Source organism: Anthonomus grandis, chromosome 1 (genome assembly GCF_022605725.1).
Source record: "Anthonomus grandis grandis chromosome 1, icAntGran1.3, whole genome shotgun sequence".
NCBI classification, from domain to species: Eukaryota; Metazoa; Arthropoda; class Insecta; order Coleoptera; family Curculionidae; genus Anthonomus; species Anthonomus grandis.
Genome location: NC_065546.1, coordinates 41930984 through 41944350, shown reverse-complemented (window position 1 = coordinate 41944350; position 13367 = coordinate 41930984). Strand labels below are relative to the sequence as shown.

The 13367-nt window shown below is 32.7% G+C and overlaps 1 protein-coding gene across 3 annotated transcripts in view; it reads right to left on the bottom strand.

Moving 5' to 3' along the window:
- LOC126749639 (DNA-binding protein D-ETS-3) overlaps positions 1-13367 on the bottom strand; it is a 179338-nt gene that overhangs the window by 148115 nt on the left and 17856 nt on the right. For all 3 annotated transcript variants that reach the window (XM_050459462.1, XM_050459359.1, XM_050459419.1), the window contains exons 2-3: positions 7788-8001; positions 7599-7734 (exon numbers count right to left, since the gene is read on the bottom strand). In XM_050459462.1, coding sequence (XP_050315419.1) covers positions 7599-7734; positions 7788-7976 — 325 coding nt within the window. In that variant the 5' untranslated portion in view covers positions 7977-8001. The remainder of the gene's footprint in view (positions 1-7598; positions 7735-7787; positions 8002-13367) is intronic.

The window sequence follows — 13367 nt, the reverse complement described above, 5'->3', positions numbered from 1 at the left end:
CGATAAGTTAAAGAATAACCGAAATACAAGGGGGGTCCCAAAATGTCGAATTTTCAAAAATGGCCTATATCTTAAAAACTAAGAGGGCTTTGGAATTTTTGTTAACGGCATCGTTATTTTCACGAAAGTAGCACACTGTCGCGAAAACCGCATCCCGCTAACGTTAAAAATAACGGAGATACCCCGCAAAAGTACCCAAAATGGGACACCCTGTACAATATATTGTTATGAAATTTTAAATACGCTAATCAATCTCATTTGATTCCCCTTATTTAGTTTATAGTGTGTTTAAGTCTAATTTTTCAGGTTCCGTTTTCTTTATTGAATTTTGAAGGCTGTTTCGGTGCGGAAGTGTCTCCAAGCCTTATCAAGTGTAAAGTAGCAACAATTATTCTAGCGGCTTATATAAGTACCGGGTGTACAACTAAGAGAGGTCGCCGGCCATATCTGAGTAACTAGTCATCACATAGCACAGCGTAGGGAATAAAATATTTATCATAAATTTATCATAAAGCTGCAAAGAGAAATTGCTGGAAACTATTTAGAAGTTCGTACGATGACTGCTAAGGGGCGTATTACAAAATTGAAATAGAAAAAATTGGTTTTATCCTTATATTGGTTATTTATCCTAGAGAATGAAGGATGCCATTTTAAAGTATGATAAATTCTAAGCATTTTTTATTTAATTTTTTTTTCTTATCTATCAAATAATAGGTGGGGGAAGGGTTGAATATTTATATCTAAAATTCTTGATTACTTTTGATTGGCCTAACGAATTTTAACGAGCTTGTTTTTGTTTTAAAGGGTAATTATTAGGCTTTTATGTGGTATAATTATTTAACCGTTTTAGTTGTTTTATTGAGCGCTAGAGGGCGGTTTGTTTTAATTTGGATTTTTTCAGCGATTTTCTGGCAAATATTAAATACAACTATGCAATTTTTTTCCATTTAGGCTAAAAGAGCATGAAAAAACATAGAAACTGGCGCAAACCGCAACTTGATATCTGATTTTATTCCGAAATTATAAATTAAAATATTTTTGACCAATGAAATCTGTCGCCGCGCCTGCATTATTGCCTCACGGGTTAGTAGTAAGCTTTGGAAACAAATGAATTTGATAAATATGTTCGTGGCCATGATAAAACGTTTATGATCAACGTCAAATATAACGTCGAAGACAGTTTTTGAAATCATTTAAATTTTTAAGAACGTAATTCCAAACGACATATAAACGGCTTTTGATGTGCTAACAGTGTATTTTGAGTTGATGCAAAATGCACGCTTGGCAGCCCGTATATATGCCCAAAGACATCCTGACAGAAGAACTATAAACAGAGTCTTTACCGGTTTAGCTAACAGGCTAAGAAATATTAAAAAGTATTCGCGGCAATATTCATCGAAGACGAAAGCGAGGGCGCATAGAGGTAAAATGTTTTGGCATATATTTAATTAAACCCTTACATAAGCATCCAAAATATTTCTAGGGAATTGGGAATATCCCGCGATACAGTAGAAAATATTTTGAAAGAGCACAGGTACCTATTTTTATTTATTACAACACTAATAAGCATCCTAATATATTATATTTATTTTTTTTTACTTCGTCCATATCACTTGGTTCTGCACCAGGCGCTTCTCGAAAAAGACTTTGATAACAGACTCAATTTCTGTCATTGGCTGTTGAATGATTGGAGAAGATACCCGATTTATCTTGAAGATATGATGGACGGGCGAGGCCTCATTTAGCAGTGATTGTGGTGTAACCCTGCATAATACTCGTACGTTCGTTTTCGGGTCCACTTTCGGTATTCTTTTGTCCTTGTGTTCGAACTTAAAAGCAGTTTTGATGTTGAATTTTCTGGCAACTCTCGGGATTTTCTCCGAAGTTCCCTTGATGCACAGAATCGTTAGATATCCTGTAGTATTTTCGAGTTGCTGTAAACTCCTTCCTTATTATTTCTGCTACTTTTCTAATAGTGGTCTTTATTAGTTTACTTAAATACCCATTTTGCTGTAAATCTTTGGTGATATTGCGGCTGTACTCCTATATATGAATTTAATGATTCCCATGTTTGTTGAACCAGGATGATTGTACTTATAGTGAAGGAATGGTCCGGTGTGTGTGTGTGTGTGTTGTTTACGATAAACAGATAATTAGAGGTCCATTGTCCTTCACAAAAACATCTAATCTCTCTAATCTGTCACTGACATATTAAAGGTGTAACTAGGGTTTGGATTCAGCCATCCTTAAGCGTGCTCTTTCAACTACTTCATATGTATATGTTGGTTACCACTGGAGATACTAATAAGCCCATTGGAAGTCATTCGCCCTGGGCATAAAACCTATCTTTAATTTGACAGTAGGGTTACTAAGACAAATCTCCAAAATGTCCAATAATCCCCCTAGTGGAATTCCAGTGGGATCTGCGTGATATGTTGCATCTGAGAATCTCCGATGGAAATATTGATAAAAACTGTCAACATTAAACCTTCCGAGTTGATTGGTGCTTTTAACGTTGGTGAAATTTGACGGAATAAGCTGAGTTTCGTCCAAAGCAGTCTGTGTTCCCTTGTAGTGGCTGAATAATGTTCAACATGAATTTGGCAAGTTCCGATGTTGGCAAATCCCTGAAGCTGCAGATAGTTCGCAAACGCATTCCCTCTTTATATCACACAAAAGATCAAATGTTAGAATTCACTACTTTACCACTTTCAAAAACCAATTTTGGTTATTAAATTTTCCTGAATTTTCTATAGCTGTTTGCTTTGACTATCCAATATCTTCTTTTGAAATTATTGGTTTCCAGGCAGAAGCAGTGTAGAAGCTTTTAAGTATAATAATATTTCATGGGGCTTTAAGATGAACGTCATTTCATGGCATTTTAATTAGTTTTTGTGTAGCTTGGAACAGTCGACGCGAGTCAGGTGAAAGTTTTGTAATTTGCCATTGTCAATAAAAAAAGTATGTTCCTGATATAAAATTATATTCCTGTGGCAAGTGTTTTCCAAAAGTCTATTTCTGGGCTAAGTTAGAATATGTCATGTGTTATCAGAACCTTAAAGCAACTAGAGACCAGATCCAAAAAAAGGCTGACAGTTTATATCGGTAAGATAGGGGCTTAGATTAAAAGGCTAGAATTTCGCATTGTGAGGGAGATCACAGTTTGTTTGCAACATCTCTGATACCAAAAGCTTATGTAAAAATGTGCAAAAAAAAAACACTTTATAATATTTATATTATATTACTTTGACAGGCAAAAACTATACTACTGTTCCGCTTAAATAAAATATGAAGCATTTTCCTAATGAATTATGATAAGGTACTCTATAAAGAAGTCAATATTCAAAGTTAAATGGACGTAGTAAACGTATATTAGAGAAAAGGGGAACAACATCGCAACGCTGCTCGATCGCATTGATAATTCTACCGACACAAGGAAATTTTAGCAGTGACGTCGTCAAAAAATATTTACATGTAAAATCTTTATTAATAATAGGCTATGCTTTAAATATAAACAATATTACCGTTTAATAACTCTTTACGCATTTTTTTAACGTACTTAATTAGAGTAAAGGTTTCTAATAACAAGCATTTTTATGGGAATTAAATATTTTATAATTATTATAAATTTTTTAATAATTCATATTTTAGGATATAAATGTTTAATATTTTAATACGCCAATTTTCTGCTCAGACAATAAAAGAACATAAAATCAGTACCTATGTACTGTTAATAAAAACCGTGGAAAAAATGGAGCTTTTTATTCTTTATAGTCTAGTAATAGATAGGTATTTTCAAAAAAATCAATCATTTTAAAAATATAAGGATCCTTGTATTTCATACACACTTCAAATTCAAGTTTGTATTTAGGTTTATTTCTAGAATCTCCTATTCTACATTTATGATGACGGTTCTCCCTTGATATGATGTTATGACATTATAGGTATTTACTTGTGAAAAGATTGTCTTAAATCGCTTTTTTTCCATGATGCGCCGCAAACGGCCAAACGAAAAAAACACAGAACTTCACAAATGGCGAGTGTAAACACAAGGCCGTTTGACGAGATGACATTTTGCGTATTCCTGAGCTTTTGCTTGCGGTTGCCATTCCACATTTATTAAAAGCGATTTTAGGAATAAACATGTTAATATTTTTTTTGATAAATAAGATGTTATTTTTGCTCTTAGAATAGGTTATATTTATTTTTATTTGTTATTTTTAATCCAAAATCCAATGCAAATAAGTTACATTAACATTATTATACCTGTTAATATACAGCTGAAATTTCCTCTTCTGAAAATGTATGTAAACTTGACAACAAAGAAACAATGAATATTTCCTAAAACAAAACAACCCATTACCCCTGAGCACGTGTTGAACTCAAACAAAATTGTAGTTTACTTATTTTAGTCTTTCAATTTTCTAAGGATGGGAGCAATGTTCTTTTATCATTGCAGAAAAGCCCTTAACATTTACTTGATCTCCAATGATAATTTTTTACTCCTTTAAACTCAAATTTGGCTTTTTTTTTTAAAAGACCCTCCGCTTTTTGAAGCCTAGGGAGTTTGATATATTTTTTCCTAAATTAATAAAGAAGACAAACGTCGTTCTATTATCGCGATGGCGTTAACACGTTTTTTACTATGAGTATGTGAAATATAATGAGTTATATTAAAATATCTCTAAATAATATTGTCAAAAAAGCTACAAAAGGGGTCCATACTGGAAATTTCTGATCTAAAATAAATGATTGTCTCCTGCCCCCAGTGCTTTTCGCGATGTCTTTTCGACACGCCCTGCCGGTTAGCGGGTGCCACTAATTGATATACTGCTGGGGGGCGCTCGTCATGCCGCTGCTCCGTCAGTTCTCTTTGTTGGTGAGAAAATGGATTTCCATTGGATGTATCACGTGATTTATCGCGATCCCCTGTCGAACTGTCCTAAGTTATGATATGTGTCGATTACGGTAGCAGCTAGGGCATCAGTATATCACTACATATACATATACGTATGTACGTGATACATGTTTGTGTTTTACTTTTATTTTTTTGCCTAATTCAGTTTTGGATGATTTTAGGTTAAAGTGAGAGAGATGTTATGCTCACAAAAATTGCTTTATTTTGATATTAGAATGATATTTGCATTTAAAGTATGTGAAATCCAAGTCCTATATGTTAATAAAAATCAGTTTTGCGGGTAACTTCTCACAAATTTTATTAAAAATTCAAAGTAACGTTAAAACGTGATTTATGGCTAAAGGTAAGATGAGGTGTCTTTTTGGGTATAAAATCAGTAATTTCAAAAAAACGTAATTTATTTACTCAAATTCTGCAAATTTTACAGTATTTAACGTAATTAAAAAAAGGAGTCGTAACATAATTGTCAATATTATATAATTTAATGATATGCCTTGAATCTTGTTTTAAATTATTTTAACAATGTAAAAATAATAATAATACTAGCATAAAAAATTATTTTAGATAAAAAATATGACTTATTATTGACATGAACATGTTATTCGGAAAAGCTTTACTTTTTGACCAAAAGAGTAATATTGAGGTACTCTATGTCAATCACGCAATTTTAACTTTAAGAATTGCAAATAATAACTCTAATATAAATCATAGAACAAAAAATACATATCCAGAGGGTACAAGCACTATCACCGACTGATTTTCCGTTAAGACTAAATTTTTGCTGTTGGATGCAACAAAAAATTGGCGCAAACCCCCAGTTTTTAAGACAAATATTCACGGATAAAGCAAATTTTTCCAGAGAAGTCATAATGAACTTTCACAATAATCACCTATGGGCGGATGAGAATCCACATGCAATTTTAGAAGCCCGTCATCAACATCAATTTTCTCTTAATGTATGGATTGGAATTGTCGCAGACCATTTGATAGGCCCATTCTTTTTGCTATTGAGGCTTATTGGAGAAGTTTATCGTCATTTCCTCGAACACGAATTACCCATACCTTGGAGAATATTCCATTGGAGTTAAGATTGCAAATGTACTTCATGCACGATGAAGCCCCACCTTATTTCAGTTTAGTTGCACGTGAGTATTTGAACACAGTGTATCCGAATCGTTGGATAGGCCCAGGAGAAACTGAACCTTGGCCTCCCAAATCTCCAGACCTTAATTCCTTGAATTTTTTTTTCCTTTGGGGTCACCTTAAACATTTGGTTTATACAACCGCAGCAGATACTGTGGAACAATTACGTAATCGCATTATCGCATCCTGTGAAACAATGAAACACACACCCGAAATATTTGAACCAGTTCGCCAATCGATGCGTCGTAGAATAGAGATTGCAGTTAGGGATTCACATTTTGAACAACTATTATAACTTATGTAGTTTTTTTTCACTAAATAAAAAATGTTTTGTAACAAAAAAATTTAAAAATAAAACTTAATAAAATATTGACATTTATTTTAAAGTTTCAAACGGCATTGAATAGTGAGTAAAAACTCCAGATTCCATATTTAAAGCTGACGATATCTCGAATCTAAAACGTAAAAATGTAATGCATTTATTATTTTAATTCCAAAAATCTCGGAAACGCTGGTAGCGACTTTGACCAAGATATCTTTTTTACGTAAAAAAAAATATTTAAGCAACCATAAGAACATTATCAGGCTTTAAAGTATAAAAAACTGTATATGTAGCGCCCTCTAGAAGTGAGAACGCTCGTAACATAAAATTTGAATTTACCATATCAAAAAAACCAAGATGCCAATTTTCAAATATCTGCATAACTACCAAAATTATTAAGAAAAAACAAAAATAAAAATAAAACTTTAACACCCTGTATCTTAGCAATTAAGCATTTGCGGACATAATGGACTTTTTTTATTTTTATTATTTTTAAGCAAGGAAACTCCGCCTGAATTTTTTCGCATTATTATTAAAACTCCTTGTATATGCAGAATAAACGGTTGGAGGTAGAATAGGTTTTTTTTACCTTAATCTACGACTCCACTGCAAGTATTAACTATTTTTTTAGTATTATATATTATAAAGTTTATAACAAAGTAGACAGACAACGGACTCAACTGTACGTAAAACTACTAAATTTGAAGTAGTTTTCATGTTAAAATAATGTTAAAACTAGACCTCATCGTTAACATATTTTTGGTTATAACGGTTTTAGGTAAGAAACATAATTATGCCTTCTGGTTTGACTTGTGGCTTGAAAGGTTCTGATCTCAGCAAAAATTTGTAGAAATAACATTTTGTGGGCTTTTATAAAATTATTATAGGCTAGGGTTTATTAGTGATTGATTAACTGGATCAGCCATTTTGATAGTTTTGAATGTGTAATCGAGACCTGGATCCAGATGTGTATTTCTAGACATTTAATTGGTTTACTTTACAGAGACGCTGAGTTAATAAAAGCATTTGCATAAATATATGATAACCGCTAACCGCTAATGCAGGAGTATCCTTTAAAGGTCCTATTAAGCTGATGAACCGCTGACATTTACAACTATTGAATAGTCAAGCTGATGGTGGTGCCATATGATGCAAGAATTAGTCACTCGAAATTTAGTTCTATACCTAAACACTATTTAATGATAGTTTACTTACCCCTTTTTACATCTACTTCGTTGTTGTCTCTTAACCTACTGTTATCTTGGATATTATCTTGATGGTTTCTTCCAGTAGAGGAAGCGTTATAAAGATCACTAAAGGCGCTTGCGTTGCCAAAAAATGAAGTTCTATCCTAAAAAACGACAATAAATATTATACTGATTATCTTAAGTTTAGGAGTCTTACTTGCAAGGCAGCCTTCGCTTTTTCCACGCTTTGCTTCAGTTGCTCAAAGGTACTGGGGTTACAAAATCTATAAGTTGGCCAGTCGCTGGCAGCGCTAAAGTCCTCAGTTTTAATGCCCAAAGGGCAAGTGGTGGTGGGCGTGCGTTTAAGTTCCAACGCCCCCTGGTAAGAGCATGAGCTCTCGTACATTTTTCGACGGATATTTCGCTTACGTCTAAAAAGTAAGATGATTGCAGTTGATATAGAGTGAGCAATAAAATATCAAAAAAAGCATCTTCTTTATTATATTTTGTTTTATTTTATTGCACTAAAGGAATAGAAATAGTAAATTTGATCTCAAAGTTAATAAATATTTCTTTACATACATATTTTAGTTCGGTATATTTTGTGTTTTATATCCATATACAGAATAACTTTAGACTATGTATAATTTAAAATGTAAAAAAAAATTCACTGCAAGAGGTTATAAAAAAAATTAATAATTATACGATAATTCACAAGATGTGGATAAAAAATCAAAGGTAATTTTACTCAGTTATTTTACTAAAAAAAAATAAAAGAAATTCAATGATATATACACATACAAACTGATCCCTGACTCAAGGAGTCAAAAGGAAAGGAAATAAATTCGAAAAAATAGTGGTTGGTTTGTTGTAACACAGGTATAAAATAATGTCGTGGCGGTGCTGTAATAGAATATTATTATACTTGCCTCCGCTGATATTGGTTTCGATAAGCCCAAAAATTCCCGCTGAATAATGAAATTTCATTGTTAAGTGGAATTTTTTGATCTTATCAAAACCAAATATAAGAAAAGTTTATTACATATTCATAATTTTGCACCCAAATTTTTTTACGTCCAAAGATGCTTACCTATTAGCATCACTAACACTATCGCATTGGCATGAATTATAATTGGATTAATTTGCGGCATCTATTATACCTCAATTAAATTATTGTATTATAGACTTATTGTACTTACATTAAAGTGAATATAACGAAAGGTTAAAAATTTAAGTTCAAATATCTTTTAAATATGTGAATAATTCTATGTTCTTCTTTTTTACAATATTTGAACGTATTAGATAGTATTTTCTAAATTGATATTTAATATAAGTGACATAATACCCAAAATAAGTGACTTAATTTTTTTTTTGTTAAGCAAATATTAACGATATATCTTTTAACGAGTTAAATTCAGATATCGACGAACGGACTTTTAAAAAACATTTATTGATACAAAAGGGCCTTAAAACTAGGTGAACAGAAATATGAACAGCAACGGTATTAGCCGAGGCTTTGACACAATATTAATGCTAACGATAAATTACAAGCGATTTCTTAAATATAAAAATAGTCCTAAGCTAAGCATTTTATAATGTAATATAAACAATTAATTGTGGTTTGAGGATATGTCTCCTCCACCCTCAGTTCTGTCAACGTCCTCGTTGACAAGTCTCTGCAGGATTCTTAAAGGGATGGCCTTCTTTCTTCCTTGTTTTTGCCAATGGTAGATGATCAATGCTAAGCAGCATAAAAGAATGATTGATATTGTCGTAAGAACATAATTGTGCATTGGAACATGTTGTGCTAGGTCATGGAAATGTATTGGTTTGATGATATCTTCTTGGATTTTCTTAGGGTCTTGAAGATGTCTAATTTCTAGATTGATTGAATTATTGGTGTTTGGGACTTTTATAATTTTTGGAATTATGACTGAAATATTGTTGATGGCTAATGAGTATTTGTGTTGATTAATTATTACGTCACATTGACTTTGAATAAGGTTGCAGTCTTGGAGTATAATCTTCTGAAACTGGAAGCAATCTTCATAAATTGTTTCAGGGCTTTTTGTACAAAATAGGAGTGCATTTCTATAAGTTAAGGTATGTACCTTAAAATTGTTTAGAACAGTGGCATACTGACAATTTTTGGGTAAAATACATCCATTGGCAATTGGTCCAGAGCAGATCCATTGTGAGTTGACTTCTTCGCATTGGCTATACCATAGTTCGTTGCAATAGTATTTACTAGGACTTATAATTAATTTTGATTCATTATTTGGCACAGGATAAACTAATTCTAAATTACATACATTTTGTTCAAATATGGGTATCTTAATTGCTAGAATTGCCATTTCATTTAAAATTAAAAGGCCGGTTTTACAGATTAAGGTTAATTCCGATAAATGCTTAATTGGCCATAGTGCATTTTTAGGATAGTGAACTTTCAAGTATTGCCATATTTCATTGATTTGTTTTAATGTTAAAATTTCGAGATCTAAAGTTTCTAGGTGTCCAAAAGATAAAATACGTAATATTTTTTCTAAAAATTGATTTAAGTTGGTAATCTGAATATATTGACTTTGCAGATTTAACATTAAATTAGACTGGGTATTTGATTTAGAAATTTCATTACGTATGTTTTTCGAGTTCTCGTTAATCGTGTGAATATTATTTTTAAACTCTTGCATTATATTTCCTGCGAATGAACTAAGGTCGTTGATTTTGTGCATAGACTCAAGCTGATTAAATTTCAATATTTGCAAATTCTGGGTAATAACCTCTAGGTCATTGTTATCTAAGTTTCCTGTAATGAACTTGATACCACTTCCTAGGTAGTTTATTAAACCTCGTTTTTTTCGATTCTGCATAATATTTAAGTTTTTTTCGTCAAATACATTTAACTTTGCGAAAGTGTCATATGTATCATTTAATGCTTTAGAAGTCAAATAAAATTGTGATTTAATTAAAATACTATTTTGATTATTTACAGAGGGTTGCATAATTAATAAATTGGTAAATAATTGGGATAACGAATACTTAAGGCTACTTATATTAAAGGGTATATATGTAGTATGATATTGACTTATTACTAAAGAGGGAGCAACTTCTTCTATATAATATCCATTATTGTGGAGTTTGTGCACCTGAAGTGCTTGGCAAGGGCTCGTTTGATTGAGTAGGGCCAGGATCAGGGTCGGGATCAGGTGGCTGAAAAGGTATAGATTTTTTTCTAAGTCTTTTGATTTTTCTAAGATGAGTAGATATTGGTTTTTTCTTAGCGGTACCTGTTATTTTATTTTTGTCTATTTGAGATACTTTTAGGGGTACGTACTGTGGGTTCATTTTATTTCTAAGGGTAGTTTTCTTATATACCGTATCATCTGGGAGTATTTCTGGAGGTTTTTCTGTATTGTTATTTTGTTTTTGAGTGTTTGTAGCTTGCTTGTTGTAAGCTGTTTTATAAATTTGTTCGTGGAATGGTAGTAACTCCTTTTTTCGTCTGTCATTATATTGCTCAAATAAGGTTAGGTCGTTATCGATGTTCGGTTCGTTTACGTAAGGGCCATATAATATGGAAAAGGGCGAGTGACCTGTTGTCGAGTGAATACTTTGATGGTAGATTAAGACTGCGGAAGTCATGAGATTTTGAGGGGTTTCATCGGGATTTTGCATCTTCAGAATTCTTAGTTTTTCTAAAAGTGTGGAATGCAATCTTTCTACAGGACTGTTGGAGGAAGAATTTCCTGGAGTAGTGTAATGAACTTCTATACAGAAAAGTTGACAGAATTCTTTGAATAAATTATTTTGAAATTCCTTACCCTGGTCTGTGACGATTTTTAAGGGGGTGTTATGATGTGAAAAGTAATGACGTAGTTTGCTTAAAATAGTAAGGGCGTTTTTATCAGTTATAAAATAGGCTTGGGCATATTTCGAGAATGAATCTATTATTGTTAGAAACTGACAATTTGAAAACTGGAAAATGTCTAAGTGAAGTGTCTTAAATGGTTTTTCAGAGAGCAAGGGTCCTTCGTAAGCGATTTTGTAAGGGTGTCTTTCATATTTATTTTGAAGGCATATTTCACATGAATTAATAAAATTAGTTATCGAATCTCGTAGTTTAGGCCAATAATATTTTTGTTTAATATGGTTATATGTTTCTGTTATACCGTTATGGTTACTTTTGTGATAATTGGCTAAAATTTCCTTTTGTTGAGTCTGGTCAGTCACGTCAAGGACGTAAGTGCTGGCAAAAACTAGTTTAACGGTTGTATTTAGATTAGAAAATACTTGTCTTCGAAACTCGAGTTTTAATTCGTCATTTTTAATAAATATAGTAAAGGTAACATCTGGTTTAATTATGTCCTTGATAATTTTTAAAATGTGTTGTTCCTGATTTTCTTTTGAAATTTTTACAAAATGATGGTTTTTATTAAAAGGTTTAGTGTAGGTGTGTTTAAATTCATCGCCGTAGTCGATGACAAGACGATTTGATGCATAATTGAGGGGTAATTCTGATATTGGGATATTCTTTCCTTCTGTATCATTATTGGAGTGTGCAGTGACGTCAGAATCGTCGTCGTTTGCGACAGGGTTAACAGGGTTTGAGATGTTTTGGGCTGGAGCGTCTTCTTTGTATCTTTCATTAAAGACAAAGTCGGCTAAGTCAAAATCGGATAAGTTGGCAACTGTATTGTCAACATTTGGGACATTAGACTGTGAATCGGTATCATTTGTTTCAAGAGTGTTAAGATTAATGCGGGAGAGAGCATCTGCTACTAGATTCTCTTTTCCTTTTTTATAGTGAATTTCGAAATTGTATTCCTCTAGTTTTATTTTCCAACGAATTAATCGGGAGTTGGGTTCTCTGATTTTTGAAAGCCAAACTAGGGGATTATGGTCAGTTTCAATTAGGAATTTTTGGCCATATAAGTATGGACGAAAATGTTTGGTCGAGTCCACTATTGCGAGAAGTTCTTTCTCTATAGTTGAGTAGTTTTTTTCTGCCGAATTTAGGGTTCTGGAAAAGAATGCAATTGGGTGGTCATTTTGCGATAGCACACTGCCTATGGCTATGTTGGAGGCGTCGGTGGTGAGCTTAAAGGGTTTTGTGAAATCAGGGTATTGCAAGATAGGGGAATTGGATATGAGTTCTTTGCATTTTAAAAAGGCATTTTTATACTCTAAATTTTCTATATCAATTTGAGTATTTTTCCGTAGACATCTCGTTAAAGGAAAGGTAATTTTGGCGAAATTTTTGATAAATCGGCGATAGTAGCCTACAAGCCCTAAAAAGGCTTTAATTTCTTTCTGATTTCTTGGTATCGGGTAACGTTGGATTACTTCAATTTTTAAAGGATTGGGTTTTATTCCCTCGGAGGTAATGATGTGTCCTAGGAAAGCTACCTCTTTACTCAGGAATTCTGACTTATCAGGCTGTATTTTGAGATTAACTTCCCTTACTTTTTTAAATATCTGACGTATATGATCTATGTGTTCAGATAGGGATTTAGAAAAAATAACTATGTCATCCATGTAGACAAAGCAAAATTTGTATAAGTAATCACGGAAAACTTCATCCATCATACGTTGGAACGTAGCGGGTGCATTTTTGAGGCCGAAGGGCATTCTGAGGTATTCATAGTGACCATTGTTGACAGTAAAGGCCGTTTTTTCAATAGAATCGGGATCCATTTCTATTTGATGGAATCCTTGGGCTAGATCTAGGGTCGTGAAGTACGTGCATTTTCCGAGATTATCTAAAATTTCATCTATTCGGGGAAGAGGCCATTTTTCT